Source organism: Falco rusticolus, chromosome 2 (assembly GCF_015220075.1).
Source record: "Falco rusticolus isolate bFalRus1 chromosome 2, bFalRus1.pri, whole genome shotgun sequence".
Taxonomy (NCBI): Eukaryota; Metazoa; Chordata; class Aves; order Falconiformes; family Falconidae; genus Falco; species Falco rusticolus.
The window spans coordinates 1,071,842-1,087,133 of NC_051188.1; the positions used below are offsets into that span (position 1 = coordinate 1,071,842).

Consider the following 15,292-nt stretch of genomic DNA (forward strand, 5'->3'; position numbering starts at 1 on the left):
ATGAGCAAAAAACCCCAGTGTACTGTGAGCGAAGGTAAGCTGATTTGCTCCATTCTCTACCTTTGATGTATGACTTGGCTGTCGGCAGGAGCGTGTGTGTTGGAGGCGCAAGAGGTTTAACAGATCTTCCCCTGCAGAGCTAATAGGGATCGATGTAGCTGTGGTGTGATGTGCCAGAGAGGAGCAGAGTTTACTCTATCATCTATTTTATGCATTGAAAACATACTAGTACGCTTCTGAGAGTGTAACTGTAGATGGTATGTGAATATTTTGCAGTGCAGCCTGGTGGCTGTCCAGTAATCCTTTTCTCTTCCCCCCCCCCTGAAGTCACAAAGCCATTCTCTTTCACAAAATTGAAGTTGAGATCCATTAATTAACCTGTGAAAGCTCACTGAATATTGAACACTTTGAGAGTAGAAGTAATCTTAGGGGCAAAGCCCAGTAAAGGAGGAGAGTCAGAACCTTCTGTACCCAAATGTGATCAAGTCAGGAAGTTTATTGAAGACTGTTAAAGGCAAAGAAAGCATCAAGACTACAAAGCGCTTGTGGATGCAAATATAGTACTAAAACTTTTAAGGCTTCCAGAGGAAGATGAGATCGAACCTCAGTTACTTCCTTTATCATCTCAAAGATGCAAAAAACTTACAACGTATAGTCTAGTGCTGTACCGAGTGAACTAAAAGCCTTTTGAAAAGTAATAAAGCGAAGGGTTGGCAGTGCTGTCCTCTTACCTGACTGGAATGGCAAGGAAGAGTAATACCGAGTGTGAGGATGCAATGGGAGATGGCTCTGAAAGCCTGCAGCTTCTTTCTTCTCCCCCATTTCATTCTTACAGGCCAAAGTGCTCATGTCTGACTGGTTTTAAAATGCTTGGAAAGTTATACTCACGTTGCTTTTTCAAGCACAGTGGAGAGTGGTGTTGAGATAAGGCAAGCAGATGAAGTGACAAGAAGTGGTGAGTTCAAATGATAGGACGTTTTTTTGTACAAGAATTACATTTAGATCAATGTTTAGCTTCTCCCTGTCCTAAAATTATCTTTAATTCTGACCAGGAAGTCTCTCTTGCCTTTACGCTTTTGGGTAGTTGTGCATTTCTGCTGTCTGTTCAGCCATCGGTGCCTAGTACAGTTTAGCATCTGGAATTTTGACATGATCTCTGTTACTTCTTTGGTGGCGTATGAGAATTTGCCTGAACTTTTCAGTGAGGCTAAGGATAACGGCCAAAGTTAACAGAAACTTAAGGGGGGATACTAAGCTTTTTTGCCTTGAAATTGTTGGCTAAAATCAGTGAGATACATCACAGACCAGCTTCTCAGACCTCTCTCCTTCGTCTGGATTTCAGTGTATGCCTACAAAGGGGTGTTGCTGGAGGTGGAAAAGGGGTGAGGATGCTGCAGATGGTTTCTGGAGTGGCTATGAGGGAGATCACAGAATGGCAGGAGATTGGAAGTGACTTCTGGTGATCCAGCCCACCCCCCTGCTGAAGCAGCTCTCCCAGAGCAGGTTGCACAGAGCCGCGTCCAGGCGGGTTTGAATGTCTCCAGAGCAGGAGACCCCACAGCCTCTCTGGGCAGCCTGTCCCGGTGTCCCGTCACCCTCAGGGGAACGATGTTCTTCCTCACATTCAGATGGAAGTTCCCGTCTTGCACTTTGTGCCCGTTGCCCCTTGTCCTGTCGCTGGGCGCTGCTGAAAAGAGCCTGGCCCCGTCCTCGTGGCACCCACCCTTGAGATATTTGTGGGCATTGGTGAGGTCCTCTCTCAGTCTTCTCCTGTCCAGGCTGAACAGCCCCAGCTCCCTCAGCCTTTCCTCATCAGGGAGATGCTCCAGATGATGAGATGAGAGATGATGGGAATGGCAAAGAAGTGGCTTTGCTGCCTTCTACCTGTCAGTATTGTCCTCTCCCCACATAGCAGTCTCTTCAGCCAGTAACAAAGAGTGGTGACAGCAAAGGTCAGGCACCAGCGAGCACAGTGTGTTTGTCCTGCCCTGCAAAGGTTACAGCCACACCTGACAAACCTGGGCACTTGTTTCCGATAAGCTTGGAGGGTACTTGTCAAGCTGACAAAGTTGCTTTGATGTCTTCCCAGCATCGTTTGGACATTCAGGGCCACATCTGAAAAGCACTCAGGCACTGATTTGCAAAGCTGTTCAGGTGCCTGAACCTTCATAATATAAACAGACTGACAGAGGGTTTCTGTGGGAGTAAGTGGTTTAGCTTTGTGTCATTCGAGGAGAGGACTGAAATACTCAGAATCACAGAAGGGTTTGGGCTGGAAGGGACCTTCAAGACCACCCAGTCCCACCCCCTCCCCCCAGCCCAGGCTGCTCCCAGCCCCGTCCAGCCTGGCCTTGAGCCCTGCCAGGGATGGGGCACCTACAGCTGCTCTGGGCAGCCTGGGCCAGCGCCTCGCCGCCCTCACGGGGAAGGGTTTCTTCCTCATGTCCAACCTAAATCTCCCCTCTCTCAGCTTCAAGCCATTCCCCCCTGTCCCACCACTCCCTGCCCTTGCCCAAAGCCCCTCCCCAGCTTTCCTGTCGGCCCCTCCAGGCACTGGCAGCTGCTCTAAGGTCTCCCCGCAGCCTTCTCCTCCCCAGGCTGCACAGCCCCAGCTCTCCCAGCCTGTCCCCACAGCAGAGGGGCTCCAACCCTCTGACCAGCTCTGTGGCCTCCGACAGGTCCGTGTCCTTCTGATGCTGAGGACCCCCGGTCTGGACGCAGCGCTGTGGGGGGTCTCAGCAGAGGGGAGCAGAGGGGCAGAGCCCCCTCCCTCGCCCTGCTGGCCACGCTGCTGGGGATGCAGCCCAGGGCACGGGCGGCTTTCTGGGCTGCGAGCGCACATTGCTGGGTCATGTCCAGCTTTTCATCCCCCAGCACCCCCAAGTCTCCTTGGCAGGGCTGCTCTCCATCCAGTCTCCGCCCAGCCTGTACTGATACTGGGGGTTGCCTTGAGCCAGGTACAGGACCTGGCACGTGGCCCTGTTGAATTCTGTGAGGTTGCCGTGGACCACCTCTCAGTGCAGTAATGTCAATTTATGACATGAAGGCTGATGTCAGGCTTGCACCTTGTGTTTCAGGATTCCTGAGCTGCTGTTGGGCATGCAGTGGGGTGATTTTAAGACGTGGTGGATGGAGATGTTGAATGCTTGGGAACATTTAGTGTCCTGCATGCTTGATAACACACAGGCAAGAAATACATAGTAGTAACAATGTCTGTAATTCTGTAAAAATATGAATGCAGTGGGTGTCAGATGTTCATAAATGGGTGTGTGCTGAACACATCAGCATGGGATCAAAACTCTGTTAGGACTGTTCTTCAAAAGTAAAAACCAGTTCGGTAGTCATTTGATAACCCCAGTGCATAGTGAAGGTGCTCTCTATCCTTCCGTCCGTCTGATCTGTCCTGTCCTCTCGCCCTGCTGCACACTCGCTTGCCAAGGTATGTGAAAAAGTGAATGTTACTGGTCAGGCTTGGGTGGTCCCTAGCCACCGGACATGGAGCTTCTCAGAGAAATCACACTCAGCTGAAGGGCAGTCCCTAACGGTGCTGTTCCTGTGCGGAGGAGACGGATGTTGCGGGCTCAGGAAATTCAAGTGAATTCTCGTGCACGAATGGTGGGCAAATCTGTAGGCTTCTCACCCAGAGGACTGGGGAAAAGCCTTGTGGGAGCCACGAGTCTGAGCGGCAAAGGTAGGAAATGCAGGAGAGGGAATTAGTCCTGTTCAGTCTTACCTCTCAGCCTCCTTCAAGTGGAAAAAAACTATGAAGAAAGTTTGGAGCGAAGACCTTGCTGGGAAACTGGAGGCAGTGTTCAAGTGAGAGGTAGAACAGCTGCTTTGGGATTGCAGGTGCTCTTGGCAGATGTTCCTGTTCCGTGTTTCATACTCTGAGTGTGGGTATACGGTAACGGTGGCATGGATGCTAAAATTTGAGGGTGCTCAGAAAAGGACTGGGCAAACGCCTGAAAGAAAGATCCTTTGTCTGGTTCACAGGGAGCCTGAGCCACAGATACGTGGAGCCTGGAAGAAGGGGGTGTCATTGCATAAGTCCCGTTTTCTGACGCTCTTCTGTCTGTGGCAGCTTGGCCAATGTTGGTGACACATTCCTGGATGCTGTGTTTGACTTAATCAGTGTGTCCGTGCTCCTGTGTAACTAAGGCTCTGTGGAGGTGTGAAGGTCGAGTTGTTGGGGTCTGTGGACATGTGTGGGGGGTCTTAGGTGGAGATGCTGCGTTCTAAACAGAGCATATTTGCAGAGAAGGTGATGGAAGGTTTGCTGCTTATAGCCGGTAACATTTGATCTTCAGTCACAACAGTAATGTGGTTTGCCATTTCTTAAGAATAAAGGTTATATTTGGTGTCAGGCTTTTTGGTGTAAGCAGTGTAAATAGTACCGAAGGATGTATCGAATCATTGTTTGAACTGTATCAACTGGGGTGCGCTCTTTTAAAGTACAATTGTTTTGATCTGCTCCCTGTGTGTTTTTTGCAGCTTTTCCGACGCGTGGCAGCTGCCTTGCCTGGAATGGAAAGCACACAAGACAAAAGTAGAGAAGACAGTATCCTTTATGCGGCCGTGCTGTGTGATTCAGCGGTGGCAAAGCGCTGCCAGGCATTACTGCGGACAAGGAAAATGCAGGCCCTGAACAACAAGGTTGAAGAAGGAGGGAGCGGTGTCTCTCCTGCAGCCCTCGGTCAGCTTATGGACATCCCAAAAGGAGGCCTGCGGGGGGGAGTAGGGGCAAGTAACGTTTGAGCTTGAAGTACTGAGGAAGAAGGCTGGGTGTGTTAGGAGGCTGGGACGAGGAGGGTGGAGGCCTCTAGCGTAGAGCGGGAGAGGTAGGGATGCTTAGGGCCGTGGGGTGGTGTAGAAGTGACGACAACTGAATGAAGGCTGACAGGAGGACAGCGGGAAGGTGCAGAAGGGTGCAGTCGAACAGATCCAGAAGGATTCCTTGCTTGGTGTTTGAGCAGCTTAGATGTGGGGAGGAAGGGGGTGGAGTGGCAGAAAACGGCTGCAAAGAGGCCTGGAAAAAACTCTGTGGTTCTTGCAGGTCTGGCTTGCAGAATCCTAGAATAAGCTAGGTTGGAGGGGACCTCTGTGGGTTCTTTCTTCAACCCTTCTGCTCAAAGCAGGGCTGTCTCCCAAATCAGGCCAGTTTCTCAGGGTCATCTTCAGGGAAACTTCAGAAATCTCCAAGGATGGAGATCCCGTAACTTCCCAGGGCAGCCTGCTGCAGCACGCGACCCCGGACAGCTCTGGGCCGGCGTCTGTGTGATGGGAAGGGGGAGAATGCTCGACTGAAGGGATCAGTCTTGGGCAAGGGAAAGGAGGTGGCACAAGGGATGGAGAAAGGACGGAGTTTGCTGCGTAACAAGCAGTGTGGCTGAATCTGAATGGCTTACCTGGGCAGCTGGCTGTGTTGGGGAGGGTACTTAAACCCATGTAGGCGCTTTTGTGGGTGGCTTGGGACAAGGCGGAGCTGCGGTTGTTCGGCAGAGCTCTGAGGGTGTAAGAAGCGGCTTGGTTATCATAGAACTTCTTTCTGCTCCACCTGAATACCCATTTCTGCTCGCTTGGATTGGTTGTGCAGGAGGTGGAGAGAGGGCTGCCTGCCTCCGCGTGCTGCTCCTCCTGCAGCAAGAGTGCTGGAATGGCCAGAGAGCGGGGATAATCGCGGCGGGTACTTCCCGCAGTGGTGGGAGCAAAGAGGGGTTACGTTGCATCTGGATTGAAAGAGTTGATGAGATGCTAGAAGTGGGTGAGCTTTTGTGAGAAGAGGAACTTCTTCAGGCTTGTGAATTTTATTTGCAGCAGGGATCGTGTAACTGGCAGTTGGTAAATGGAGGAGAAAAGGTGCTTTGGAGGAAGGATGCAGCAGGAACTGTGGGAGGGGGACGAGCCTGGTGCTGAAAGTACATCTATAGAGCTTCTTGCTGCATAGGAGAAAGGAGGATTTGGGAAGCTGTGGATTGCAACTGCTAAGGCACAAGCTTTGTGTGTGTTGTGGACTTGATTGATCAAAAATATTTCATTACGTAGGTCACCAAAAGGTTAACGAGCAAGAAGCTTTATTAATGAGGATGGCGGTAGAATGCATAGGCTCTGGCCGATGGGCCGGTGGTTTTCCTGTCAGGGGGTTGGATCACTGGTGTCTAAATGGGAGTGCAGTAAGGGCGCTTCGAATCGGACGTGCTGCAGACTGCAGGTAATAGAAACGGAATGTGATTGTCTCCCAGACAGCTGTGCTGGGATTAATGGTGGGGGATTTCCCATAGGTTCTTTGCAGAACGTTGAGGGTTCAAGGATCTTGATCTGCTCATGCTCGGTCATGAAGGCTCATTTTGAGCACTTCTGACTTAAATATCGGTTGAGGTTCAGATTAGCCAAATGGGCCAAATATTCAGGATGAATTATTGGTCTTTTGTTTCCCTTTTCATGTTTCTTTTCCTCCTAACCTCTGGAAAAAGCAGCTTCAACCCCCTGAAGAAATAAGTTGGAAGTACCAGCTGTGTGACCTATTTACCTCTGTGTTAACTGATAAGAGAAAACGCTTGAGACTCGTGCTGAACGGCCGTGAGTCAGGGTTGGGGGACCAGCGTTCCGAGCCCCCCTGTGAAAGGCGACGGAAGCCTTGTAACTGCAGGGCATCGCTCAGGAACGGAGTGCCACAGGGGGAGCAGCTCGGCCGGGCTGGTTCAGGGCAGCATGCTGTCCTGTGACCTGCTGTTCTGGTTGGGCATTAGCTGCCATCGCAAGGGTCACGTCCAGGGAGCTGCAGGCGTTTTGTTGGCCGGCCGTGGGGTGAGCAGAGCGCTTTAGCTAGAGGGAGGATTGACGGGCGAGTTCAGGATGGCACACATGGAGCGTTCCAGCTGCGAGCCGTGCTGGTGTGAGTACCTGGGGTCAGTGGTGCACACAGCGTGAGGAGGAGTGGCCTTGCTAGAACGTGCTGCCAGGGGATTCTCGTAGCAGAGCATACGCTGCCATCCGTGTCCACAGAGTCACAGCGTGGCCGGGGTGGGAAGAGACCCCTGGAGCCCACCCAGCCCACCCCCCTGCTGAAGCAGCTCTCCCAGAGCAGGTTGCACAGAGCCGCGTCCAGGCGGGTTTGAATGTCTCCAGAGCAGGAGACCCCACAGCCTCTCTGGGCAGCCTGTCCCGGTGTCCCGTCACCCTCAGGGGAACGATGCTCTTCCTCACATTCAGATGGAAGTTCCCGTCTTGCACTTTGTGCCCGTTGCCCCTTGTCCTGTCGCTGGGCACCGCTGAAAAGAGCCTGGCCCCGTCCTCGTGGCACCCACCCTTGAGATATTTGTGGGCATTGGTGAGGTCCCCTCTCAGTCTTCTCCTGTCCAGGCTGAACAGCCCCAGCTCCCTCAGCCTTTCCTCATCAGGGAGATGCTCCAGCCCCTCATCATCTTCGTAGTCCTCCAGGTTTCAAACCCGAACAGCCTCTCCCGTCTGCCCCAGAGCTGAGCATGGACAGGGGAGTGAGAGGGAAGTACTGGCCAGTTGGCCGTTAAGTACAGAGGAGCAGGAGTTTGAGGAGGCGGCGAGCTGTCCTTCCATGGGTTTCTCCAGCCCTCTGCTCTCCACAGGGCTTCGCTGTTCTTTGAGCCACATCCTCCTGGGTGCCCACCAGCTGGAGGTGCTGGAAGACTGAGTCTAGCGTTGATTTCAAAGAAGAAATTGTAGGAGAAGAGCAAACTCTGATTAGAGACAGGCATTTGGGGTCTGACGTTGTTTCTGCTGCGTGCTTGAGAGCCTGCCGATGCCAGGGCAGGAGGGGCTGCTGGGAAACCTTGTGTCTTGACTTGGGTTGGGAGCTGGTCTTTTTAGGAGCTTTTGAAAATACTTTTCAAATATTTTGGTGGGAGCGACTGAATTGAAAACGCCAGTCAAAATCCTGCTCCACCTGTGCTCGGTAGGGAAAGAGTTGGATATCTGTTTGCCTTAACTTATTTCTTCCAGTGATTGACATAAAACTGGAAAAGCCTCAAGAGCAGCCTGTCAGTGAAGGAGGCTGTTCCTGCTAATACCATGTGGCTTCTACCTTTCTCCAGAACATCACTGCTTTCCCTCCCTTTACTCTTCATTGACTGCAGTGTGAATATTGGCTTGAACCTTCCCCTTTCAGTAATAACGTATTGCAGTTCATCATCGCTGGCTGTCTCGTGGAGATGATCTATTAGCTTCACAAGCACACACACACACACACACAAAGAAAATGTCAGTGTCTTCATTATTTATAAGAAAAAAAAAGCCAAAATATTCCAGCGTATTCTAGTTATAACTTTAAAAATAAATAGGTACAATTTCTTAATATTTGTTCCTTTTTTAATATGTTATGATATTGCACTTTGAAATGTTGGCAACTGAGTAAGTTTTGGATTGGACTTAGACAAGATGTATGTGCAGAAGAATGCTTGCAAACCTTACCCATTTGATTTCTCTAACAAACTGGAAGTGACTGGACAGCAGTCAGAAATGCAAGCGGAGGTGGCATATGCTGAGGGTTAAATGCTTATCCTTACAGTAATAAAAAAAAATAAATTAAAACCAAGCTCTTAATCTTTTGAGCAGAGATAGTCTTGACCGGTTTTCAAACCCCCAAACATTTTTGGAAACCAACTTTAGCAGGGGTTTCGACACCGTGAAAGGCTACTGGATTTTTTAGTTCTTGCAGAGGCAACGTGAACACTTTTCCGAGAAAGCATACTGAGAAATGCAGAGTGTCTTTCGGAATGGGACGAATGGCTTCTGGAGGATTTTGGGGGGAAGGAGAGGGTGGATGTGCATTAGCAAAACACTTGCAGGGAACAGGGAAATATTTTTTCAAGTGCAAGATGAGTTTTACGAGCATTTTTTTTTCCTTTTATGTAGAACACCAATGAGGTAAATTATTACTGCCCGAGAGATAGGAACGTAATGTTTCAGCTGTTTGGAGGAGAAAGCGTTTTGCTTCTTTTTTTTAGGGAAAAGACTTAAGTGAATTCGGGACTGGCAGTAACACCTGCCAAAGCGGATTGAAACCTTTTAAATTTGGCAGAAGGAGGAAAGAGCGGCTGGATGGCCCAGCGGAGACGCTGTGTTCACAGGCCAGTTCACGGCTGGGAGAGGGGGGGTGGCAGAAGGGGGAATGGCACCCGCTTTTTCCATAGCGTGGCCGTAGGTGGACTGGGGAAGGGGTGTTTGCTTTGATCATGCAGAAATCTAGTTGGGAGATCTTAGATGGAAAGGAAGGGAGTTTAATAGGATGGAAACCAACTTCTGATTATGCAGATTTATGCCTTTATTTTTTAGCGGTTTTTTATGTTCCGTCTTCCAAGTTGGTTTAGTTTGGTTCACTAGAGCTGTATAGTTTGGTTAAATAACTAGTAATTTAGTTCTCTATTTAACTAGGCTTACCATTAACCATTTTTCTTTGATATTTATTTCTTGGCTTAATTTTTTTACTATTTTCAGTAATTATCTTTTGTATTGTTTTGCTGAGGAATCTGTTTAGAGCTTTGCTGATGTTGCGAGATGTAGCTACCTGAGAAACACGGAATCGAACACACTAGAAGTGCACCCTTTTAATCTTTACTAGTCATTGTGAAGTTGCTGTGTAAGTTAATAAACACAATTGTAAATACATTGTTTGCTGGGTGAATATGGCTGAGTTACAGTGCAGGAAGGAATTCTTGAGTCTGTGTTGCGATTGCTACTTAAATGAACAATTGCAAGCAAATATTCAGGCTCCTCCTTTGTTCTCTTCTGCCCCTCTACCATCTAAAATAACCAACCGGGGAAAAGAAAGGGAATCGTCCTCATCACCACTTTCACCAGGAAATGGGCATAAAAGATTTGGAATTCTTCGTTCCTGAAATGAATGCTAGACTCGTGCCCTGCCCTGGGTTTATAGCAACTCTGCACAACAATAACTTAAAGGCAGAATGAGATGTAAAGTGCTTTTATAATGCAATATTAAAGGCGAGTTTTTTTGACGTGGCATGTCTTGAAATAAACATCAATGATATGTGACAAAGGATCATTCTTTATTTAAAAGAAGCTCTTGGGGGGAAGGAAACCTGGCTACTTTTCCTGTATTGTACTGTTCTTCACTGTGCAGAAATGGTTCATCTTGCTGCTTTTTCATTTTGGTTTGGGTTATTGTTTTTTTTTTTTTCCTTTGGTTCTTCATGCGACTTACGTTGGTGGTCATTTGCCTGTTTTCCACAAGCACATTTGTGCCTCAGATATAATCAAACCTCTACGTTTCCCCATAGTTACAAGCTTTAAGCACTGGATTTGCAAGGAGCTGGCTTAGTACACACGGGTTACAGCGGACGAGCCGCTCGGCTGCTTTTAATGGAAGCCGCTTGTGGGGAGCGGCCGCACGTCTGCGAGCAGGTTTGTTCAATGGGCCCTTACAACTTGCTCTAAAAAAAGGTCTAGAAAGGAGCGTGCCCGTGAGCTCCGCGTTCAGCGCAGCCCACTGGTTGCAGGAACGAGGACGAGTCGTCAGTTGTTTGGCATTTATCCCCCAGGAGGTCCCTGAGGTCTGCTCAGGACAGCCAGGTATGTTTAATGCATGTCCTTGCTGATAGACAGTGCTTAACGTGACTGCAGGACTCAATCCTGTCCTAATCCCAGTTTTCCAGAGAAAAGACACTTCCGAAGTAAGCACAGGAGCAACACAGTCTGATTTATTTTTCTTTTCACCATAATTCCTTGCACCCTCTGTCTATCAGGTTTTAGGTTTCAGTTTTATTTCCCTCCATCGACACAGCCAGTAGAACCATGGGAACAGACTTTTTTTTAACGATGATTTTGTAAACAGTGAAGGTTTCTGCTCTGTTTCTTTTCTCCTCCCCACTCTGGCTTGATCGTTGTACAGTACGTTATGCAGCTATTCCATTACTCACTTTTTGTCTTGATACAAGTAATTGGAGAAATTGTATAAGGGGAAAAAGGTTCCTTTTCTTCATGTTGGAATGTCACTGGTACCTCAGCTCTGTTTGATAATATGAAACAACGACGACGACGACAAAATCCTTAGCGCTTGAACTAAATAAATACCTGTCTCATTGGAAAGCTCTGGGTCTCTTCTCTAAGTACGTCCATCCGAAGGCAGGCTGGTGGGGGTGCAGGGTCAGGCTGCTGCTGCTCGCTCATGCTCTTCGCGTGTGAAGCGATGCTGGAAGCTTTTTTTAATGGCAGGAGTTAAGGCTTGGGGTGGCTGTTTTTGGAGGAAGGATGGTGGAGTTGTGTGCTTACTGTTCCCCGGTTCCGTGTGGTGGCCCAGCGGCTGTTCCAGCGGTGGGCGGGTGGTGTCGAGGATGGGCGCAGAGAGCATGTCCTCTGCCTGCTGCACTTGCGCCTTTCTGGTCCTTTCTGGCTCTCGCAATCCAGCAGTTTCCTCCGTTCCTTTTCGCAAAGGTGACTCGGGCCGCTGTGCGGCCTCCCCGCTGCCTGCTTCAGCCTCCCTGGGTGCCCGTTCTGCGATGCCGGGTGAGCGCGGGTGGACCAGCCCCACCACCTTCCTTGCGGAGGATCCTCCTTAAGCCTCCACCTTGCTGGAGACGGCAGATGAGGTCTGTGGGAACGGGGAGGTGAGTACCAGTACCAGATGCTCTTTGATGGAGTTATCCTTGTATTTCCCAAAGGAGACAAGGGGAATACGCTGGTTTGGCTCTGGCAGCCTAACCTCTGTCCATTGTTGTTCTGTATTAAAAGGCCCGTCGATAAATTGGTTGTGAACTTTGACGAGCGAGGAACTGGAACGTAGTCTGGTAGCTGTGGAGCTGTGCTGAAATGAGCGATGGGGCGGCAGCCCTGCAGGGACAGGTCACTGGGGAAGGATTTTGTCCCTGGGGGGAGCTTCTGTTCCCTGGGCCTGAGCGTCTGAAAACAACAGGCTCGCCTCTCGGGAGTGGGCTTTAGGCTCGATCTGTTGGCAGGAGCTGAATTTGCACGAAGTGGGTGTTGTCTCCTGGGTAACACCCAAGGGCCACGGGCTCAGCCCCTCCTCGCTGCTCCCCTCGCTGGTGAACGACCCTGCCGCTGCCTGTAGCCGTGGGGCTCGCCCCACGTACTGGTGGCCCAGTTTCCCCACTCTGAAAGGGAGCTGGATTCATCTGCAGAGAAGGGGCTGCCGCCGAGCAAGGCGTGGGCTGGAGGCACCTGGTTGTTGCTGGTCCTGGCCGTTGCCCTGTGGCTGTGGCGGGTCAAGCCCTCTGCTCCCAGCCTGGCTGGTTTTTATTAGCTATAAAGTCAGATGGGGAGCGGCTGGCTCGGATGCTCCGTGCCTCATGCTGGTCTTTGCCGATGGCTTCTTTGTCTGCTCCGCCTTAGGGTCAGCCCTGATTCTGCTGGGCTGGAGATGCTGCAGCGTCTGCAGAGCTGCTGCAGCGGCTGACGCCATCCTCTCGCTGCACAGCGTCGCTTTTGCTTCCAGCGCCCAGTTCCTCAGCAAACTAGACAGAGGGCTCTCCCTGGTGCAGCAGCACCTTTTTCTATGCTGAGCATGAACCAGCCCCACCAGGAAGATAAATGGGGGTGGGGGGCGGTGGGCAGGCTGCTCCTTGCCGTGCTACCTGCAGCGTGGCTGCGGCAGAGGCTGCTGACGCTCCCGCAGCCAGGAAAGCGGCTGCAAACAGCGGCCCTCGGTGCTCAGCCTCCTCCGCCGCACCGTCACTGCCCCAGCTGGGGTTTCCAGGCTTGCTGGGCTCGGGTTTTCATCTGTTTGCAAAATTACCTATTCCCCCCCTCCCTCCAGCCACTTTACCCTTCCCCACCCTGCTCTGAGTGTGCGTCAAACACAGCTTTTTGTAAGGTATTTGGGATCTTGGAGCAGCTGAACATAACCGACTGCCCAGACTGGTGCCTGGCTCAGGCATGTCAGGAGTTAAACACCAGCTGAATCGCAGTGACAGGAGCAGCTCTGCCCTTTCCCTGGAGGATGAGGAGTAGGGCAGGGCTGAAGGCAGCTCGGGGTGGAAGCAGCTGGGTGATGCTTCTGCTGCCCCGTGGCTCTGCCCTGCTGCGTTCAGAGGGAGGACATGCTGCACGAGTGCTGTCTCAGAGCCCAGGCTCCCTGGCTTGCCACCTGTTTCTGAGGTTTTGGGTATAAATTAAAACCATTTTGAGTGCTCGCTGTCAGCCACCCGGAGAGTGCGTCTGGAACGAGGGTTGTATTAAAGGCTTGATTAAAATGACTGCTAATTAAAGCAGTGAAATCACTCTCTATCCCCCCCCTGCGCAGCCAGTCAGTCCATCGCAGCGCTGTGTGTCCTTGGATACAGGGTGTTGGAGGGATACGACGGTATTTATCGGTGCTCTGGGGCTGGTGCTGGACTTGGCACTGATCTTTCCCACGTGCATCCGAGCTCGGGAAGAGGGCATGGGTGGAAATTTGGGCTTGATCCTGACATTTGCCGAGGTGTAGCAGCCTGTGATGCGGCTGCTTTTTTTCCAGATAAGGAGGTTTTGGTCACAGCGAGGGCCAAGCGACCTCCAGCTGATTTTACGGCTGTGACATTCGGGGACTGATCTTACAAGGCTGTTTGTGGGCACGCTTGGACATAACCGCTCATGCCTGCTCCTTACTACGGACCCTGCCGCGTTAATCGTTGTCTCCGAGGGGTTTGGAGTTGTTCTGGGCTTTGGCCAGTGTTTGGTGATTCAGCATCTCTCGTTGCAAGGAGAGAGGGGTCGTGGGAGTCTGCATTTGAGTTGGGAACTGAGTGGGTCAACCCTAATTTCTGTTTCTCTGCACTTACCGTCCCTCTGGTCCTGTGCAGTGTCGGTCCCAGTTGGCACCAAAAGCCCCCAGGAAGCCCTTCTGCGGGCGAAGGCCTGAGTGGAGCAGAAACCAAACCAGGTGGTTTTGTGGATGATGGTTTCTGTTGATTGTGCTTCCAAATTTATTTTTAACATATTTAATTGCTCCTTCGTTTAGCTTCCTAGCGAAGGGTCTGGCTGCCATCAGCTGCTCCCACCGACAGCGTGAAGACCCCAGGAACTGCTGCTGGAGGCGCGTGCTGGTCTGTTGCTGCCCTTCTCGGTGGCTTTGCTGGATCCCTTGGTGTCCCTGGGCTGTCAAGAGAGTGGCACAGCCCTGCTCGGCGGGAGAGAAGCAGGATCAGCCCCGGGATGTTGAGGTACTGCGGGGACAGGGAGCGAAGGGCTCTGTCTGAGCGGGAGAGAAGGAGCCTTGGCAGGTCAGTGGCTGGACGTGGCGTGGAAAGGAGTGCCACTCGCCAGGTCATGCTGCTCTTGAAGCATTTCTAGATGATTCCATCTCCAGACGTGTCTCACCCTTGGCTTGTGTGCCCTGTGCGGTGAATGCCTGCTGACAGCTCCTGGCCTGGTGCTGGTGCTTACCTGGGAAAACCTCCGGCCTTTTCCCAGATCTGCCAGCTCTCAGGATGGCTGAAGTCCCTGAGGAAAAAGGTTTTAGGGGATGTCCCCCTGCTTGGCCTGTCCCTACTCAGCCCAAACTGTCTTGCACCCACGGGTTATTATGCTGAGACTCGGGTGCTTTATTCCCACCGGAGCTGGGCTGGACCCAGGGAGCTCCGTGTCCCAGGCTGCTTCGTTAGCAGCCACGTACGCTGCTCCCGCTTCCCAGCGGCCGGGACGGCACCGGGGAGTCTCCATTGGTGCGAATTGTTGCTGGGTCAGCCCCTGGAGCTGAACCAGACTTGGGACTCGGTGGTGGGGACGGGAGGTGGGTGCCCTCCCCGGCTGGCCGCGATGCCCCGGCCCTCTGCCCTGTGCCCCTCGCTCCCAGCTGCGTGGAGGAAGGAGCTGTTGCTGCCAGCGCCCTGCTTTTGGGGCTGGGGGCAGGGACGACACCCTGCAAAGGGTCTTCTGGCCCGGCAGGGACAGGTTTGGGTGGAGGTGACGATGGGAAACAGGTTGGAAGGCGGGATGGCAGCCTCCTGCAGATGGGGACCAAGCGTTGTTCGGGCTCCGTGCAGCTCATTTCCCATCTGACGTCCATCCTACAAACGTCCTGGGCTGCTTGTTTCCCTTCTCTGTCCAGAGCCTCCTTGCAGCAGGAATGACCGCGGGGGAACGGGGGGATCGGCGGCGGAAGAGAGCGCGTGGTGCGGCAGGAGGCGTGAAGGTGAGAGTGCGCCTGCGGGAAATGGGCTGGGAAATGGGCGAAGGCAGAAGGGACGAGGGGGCTTATGGAGCCGGATTCTTCTCCTCTCCACCCCTTGAAAGCCAGGGATTGTGTGCTGGGATTAACGCAGCCGTGGCGGGACCCTGGGGGAAAGCCTCAATCCCTGGCTTAGAA

General features: G+C 51.8%; 1 protein-coding gene across 2 annotated transcripts in view; it reads left to right on the top strand.

Moving 5' to 3' along the window:
* The window catches only part of RAB6A (RAB6A, member RAS oncogene family), a 67,885-nt gene extending 57,859 nt beyond the window's left edge, over nucleotides 1-10,026 (top strand). For both annotated transcript variants that reach the window (XM_037376074.1, XM_037376073.1), the window contains exons 7-8: nucleotides 4,492-4,558; nucleotides 7,975-10,026. In XM_037376074.1, the coding sequence (XP_037231971.1) occupies nucleotides 4,492-4,558; nucleotides 7,975-8,039 (132 nt within the window). In that variant the 3' untranslated portion in view covers nucleotides 8,040-10,026. The remainder of the gene's footprint in view (nucleotides 1-4,491; nucleotides 4,559-7,974) is intronic.
* The last annotated feature ends 5,266 nt before the right edge of the window (nucleotides 10,027-15,292 follow it).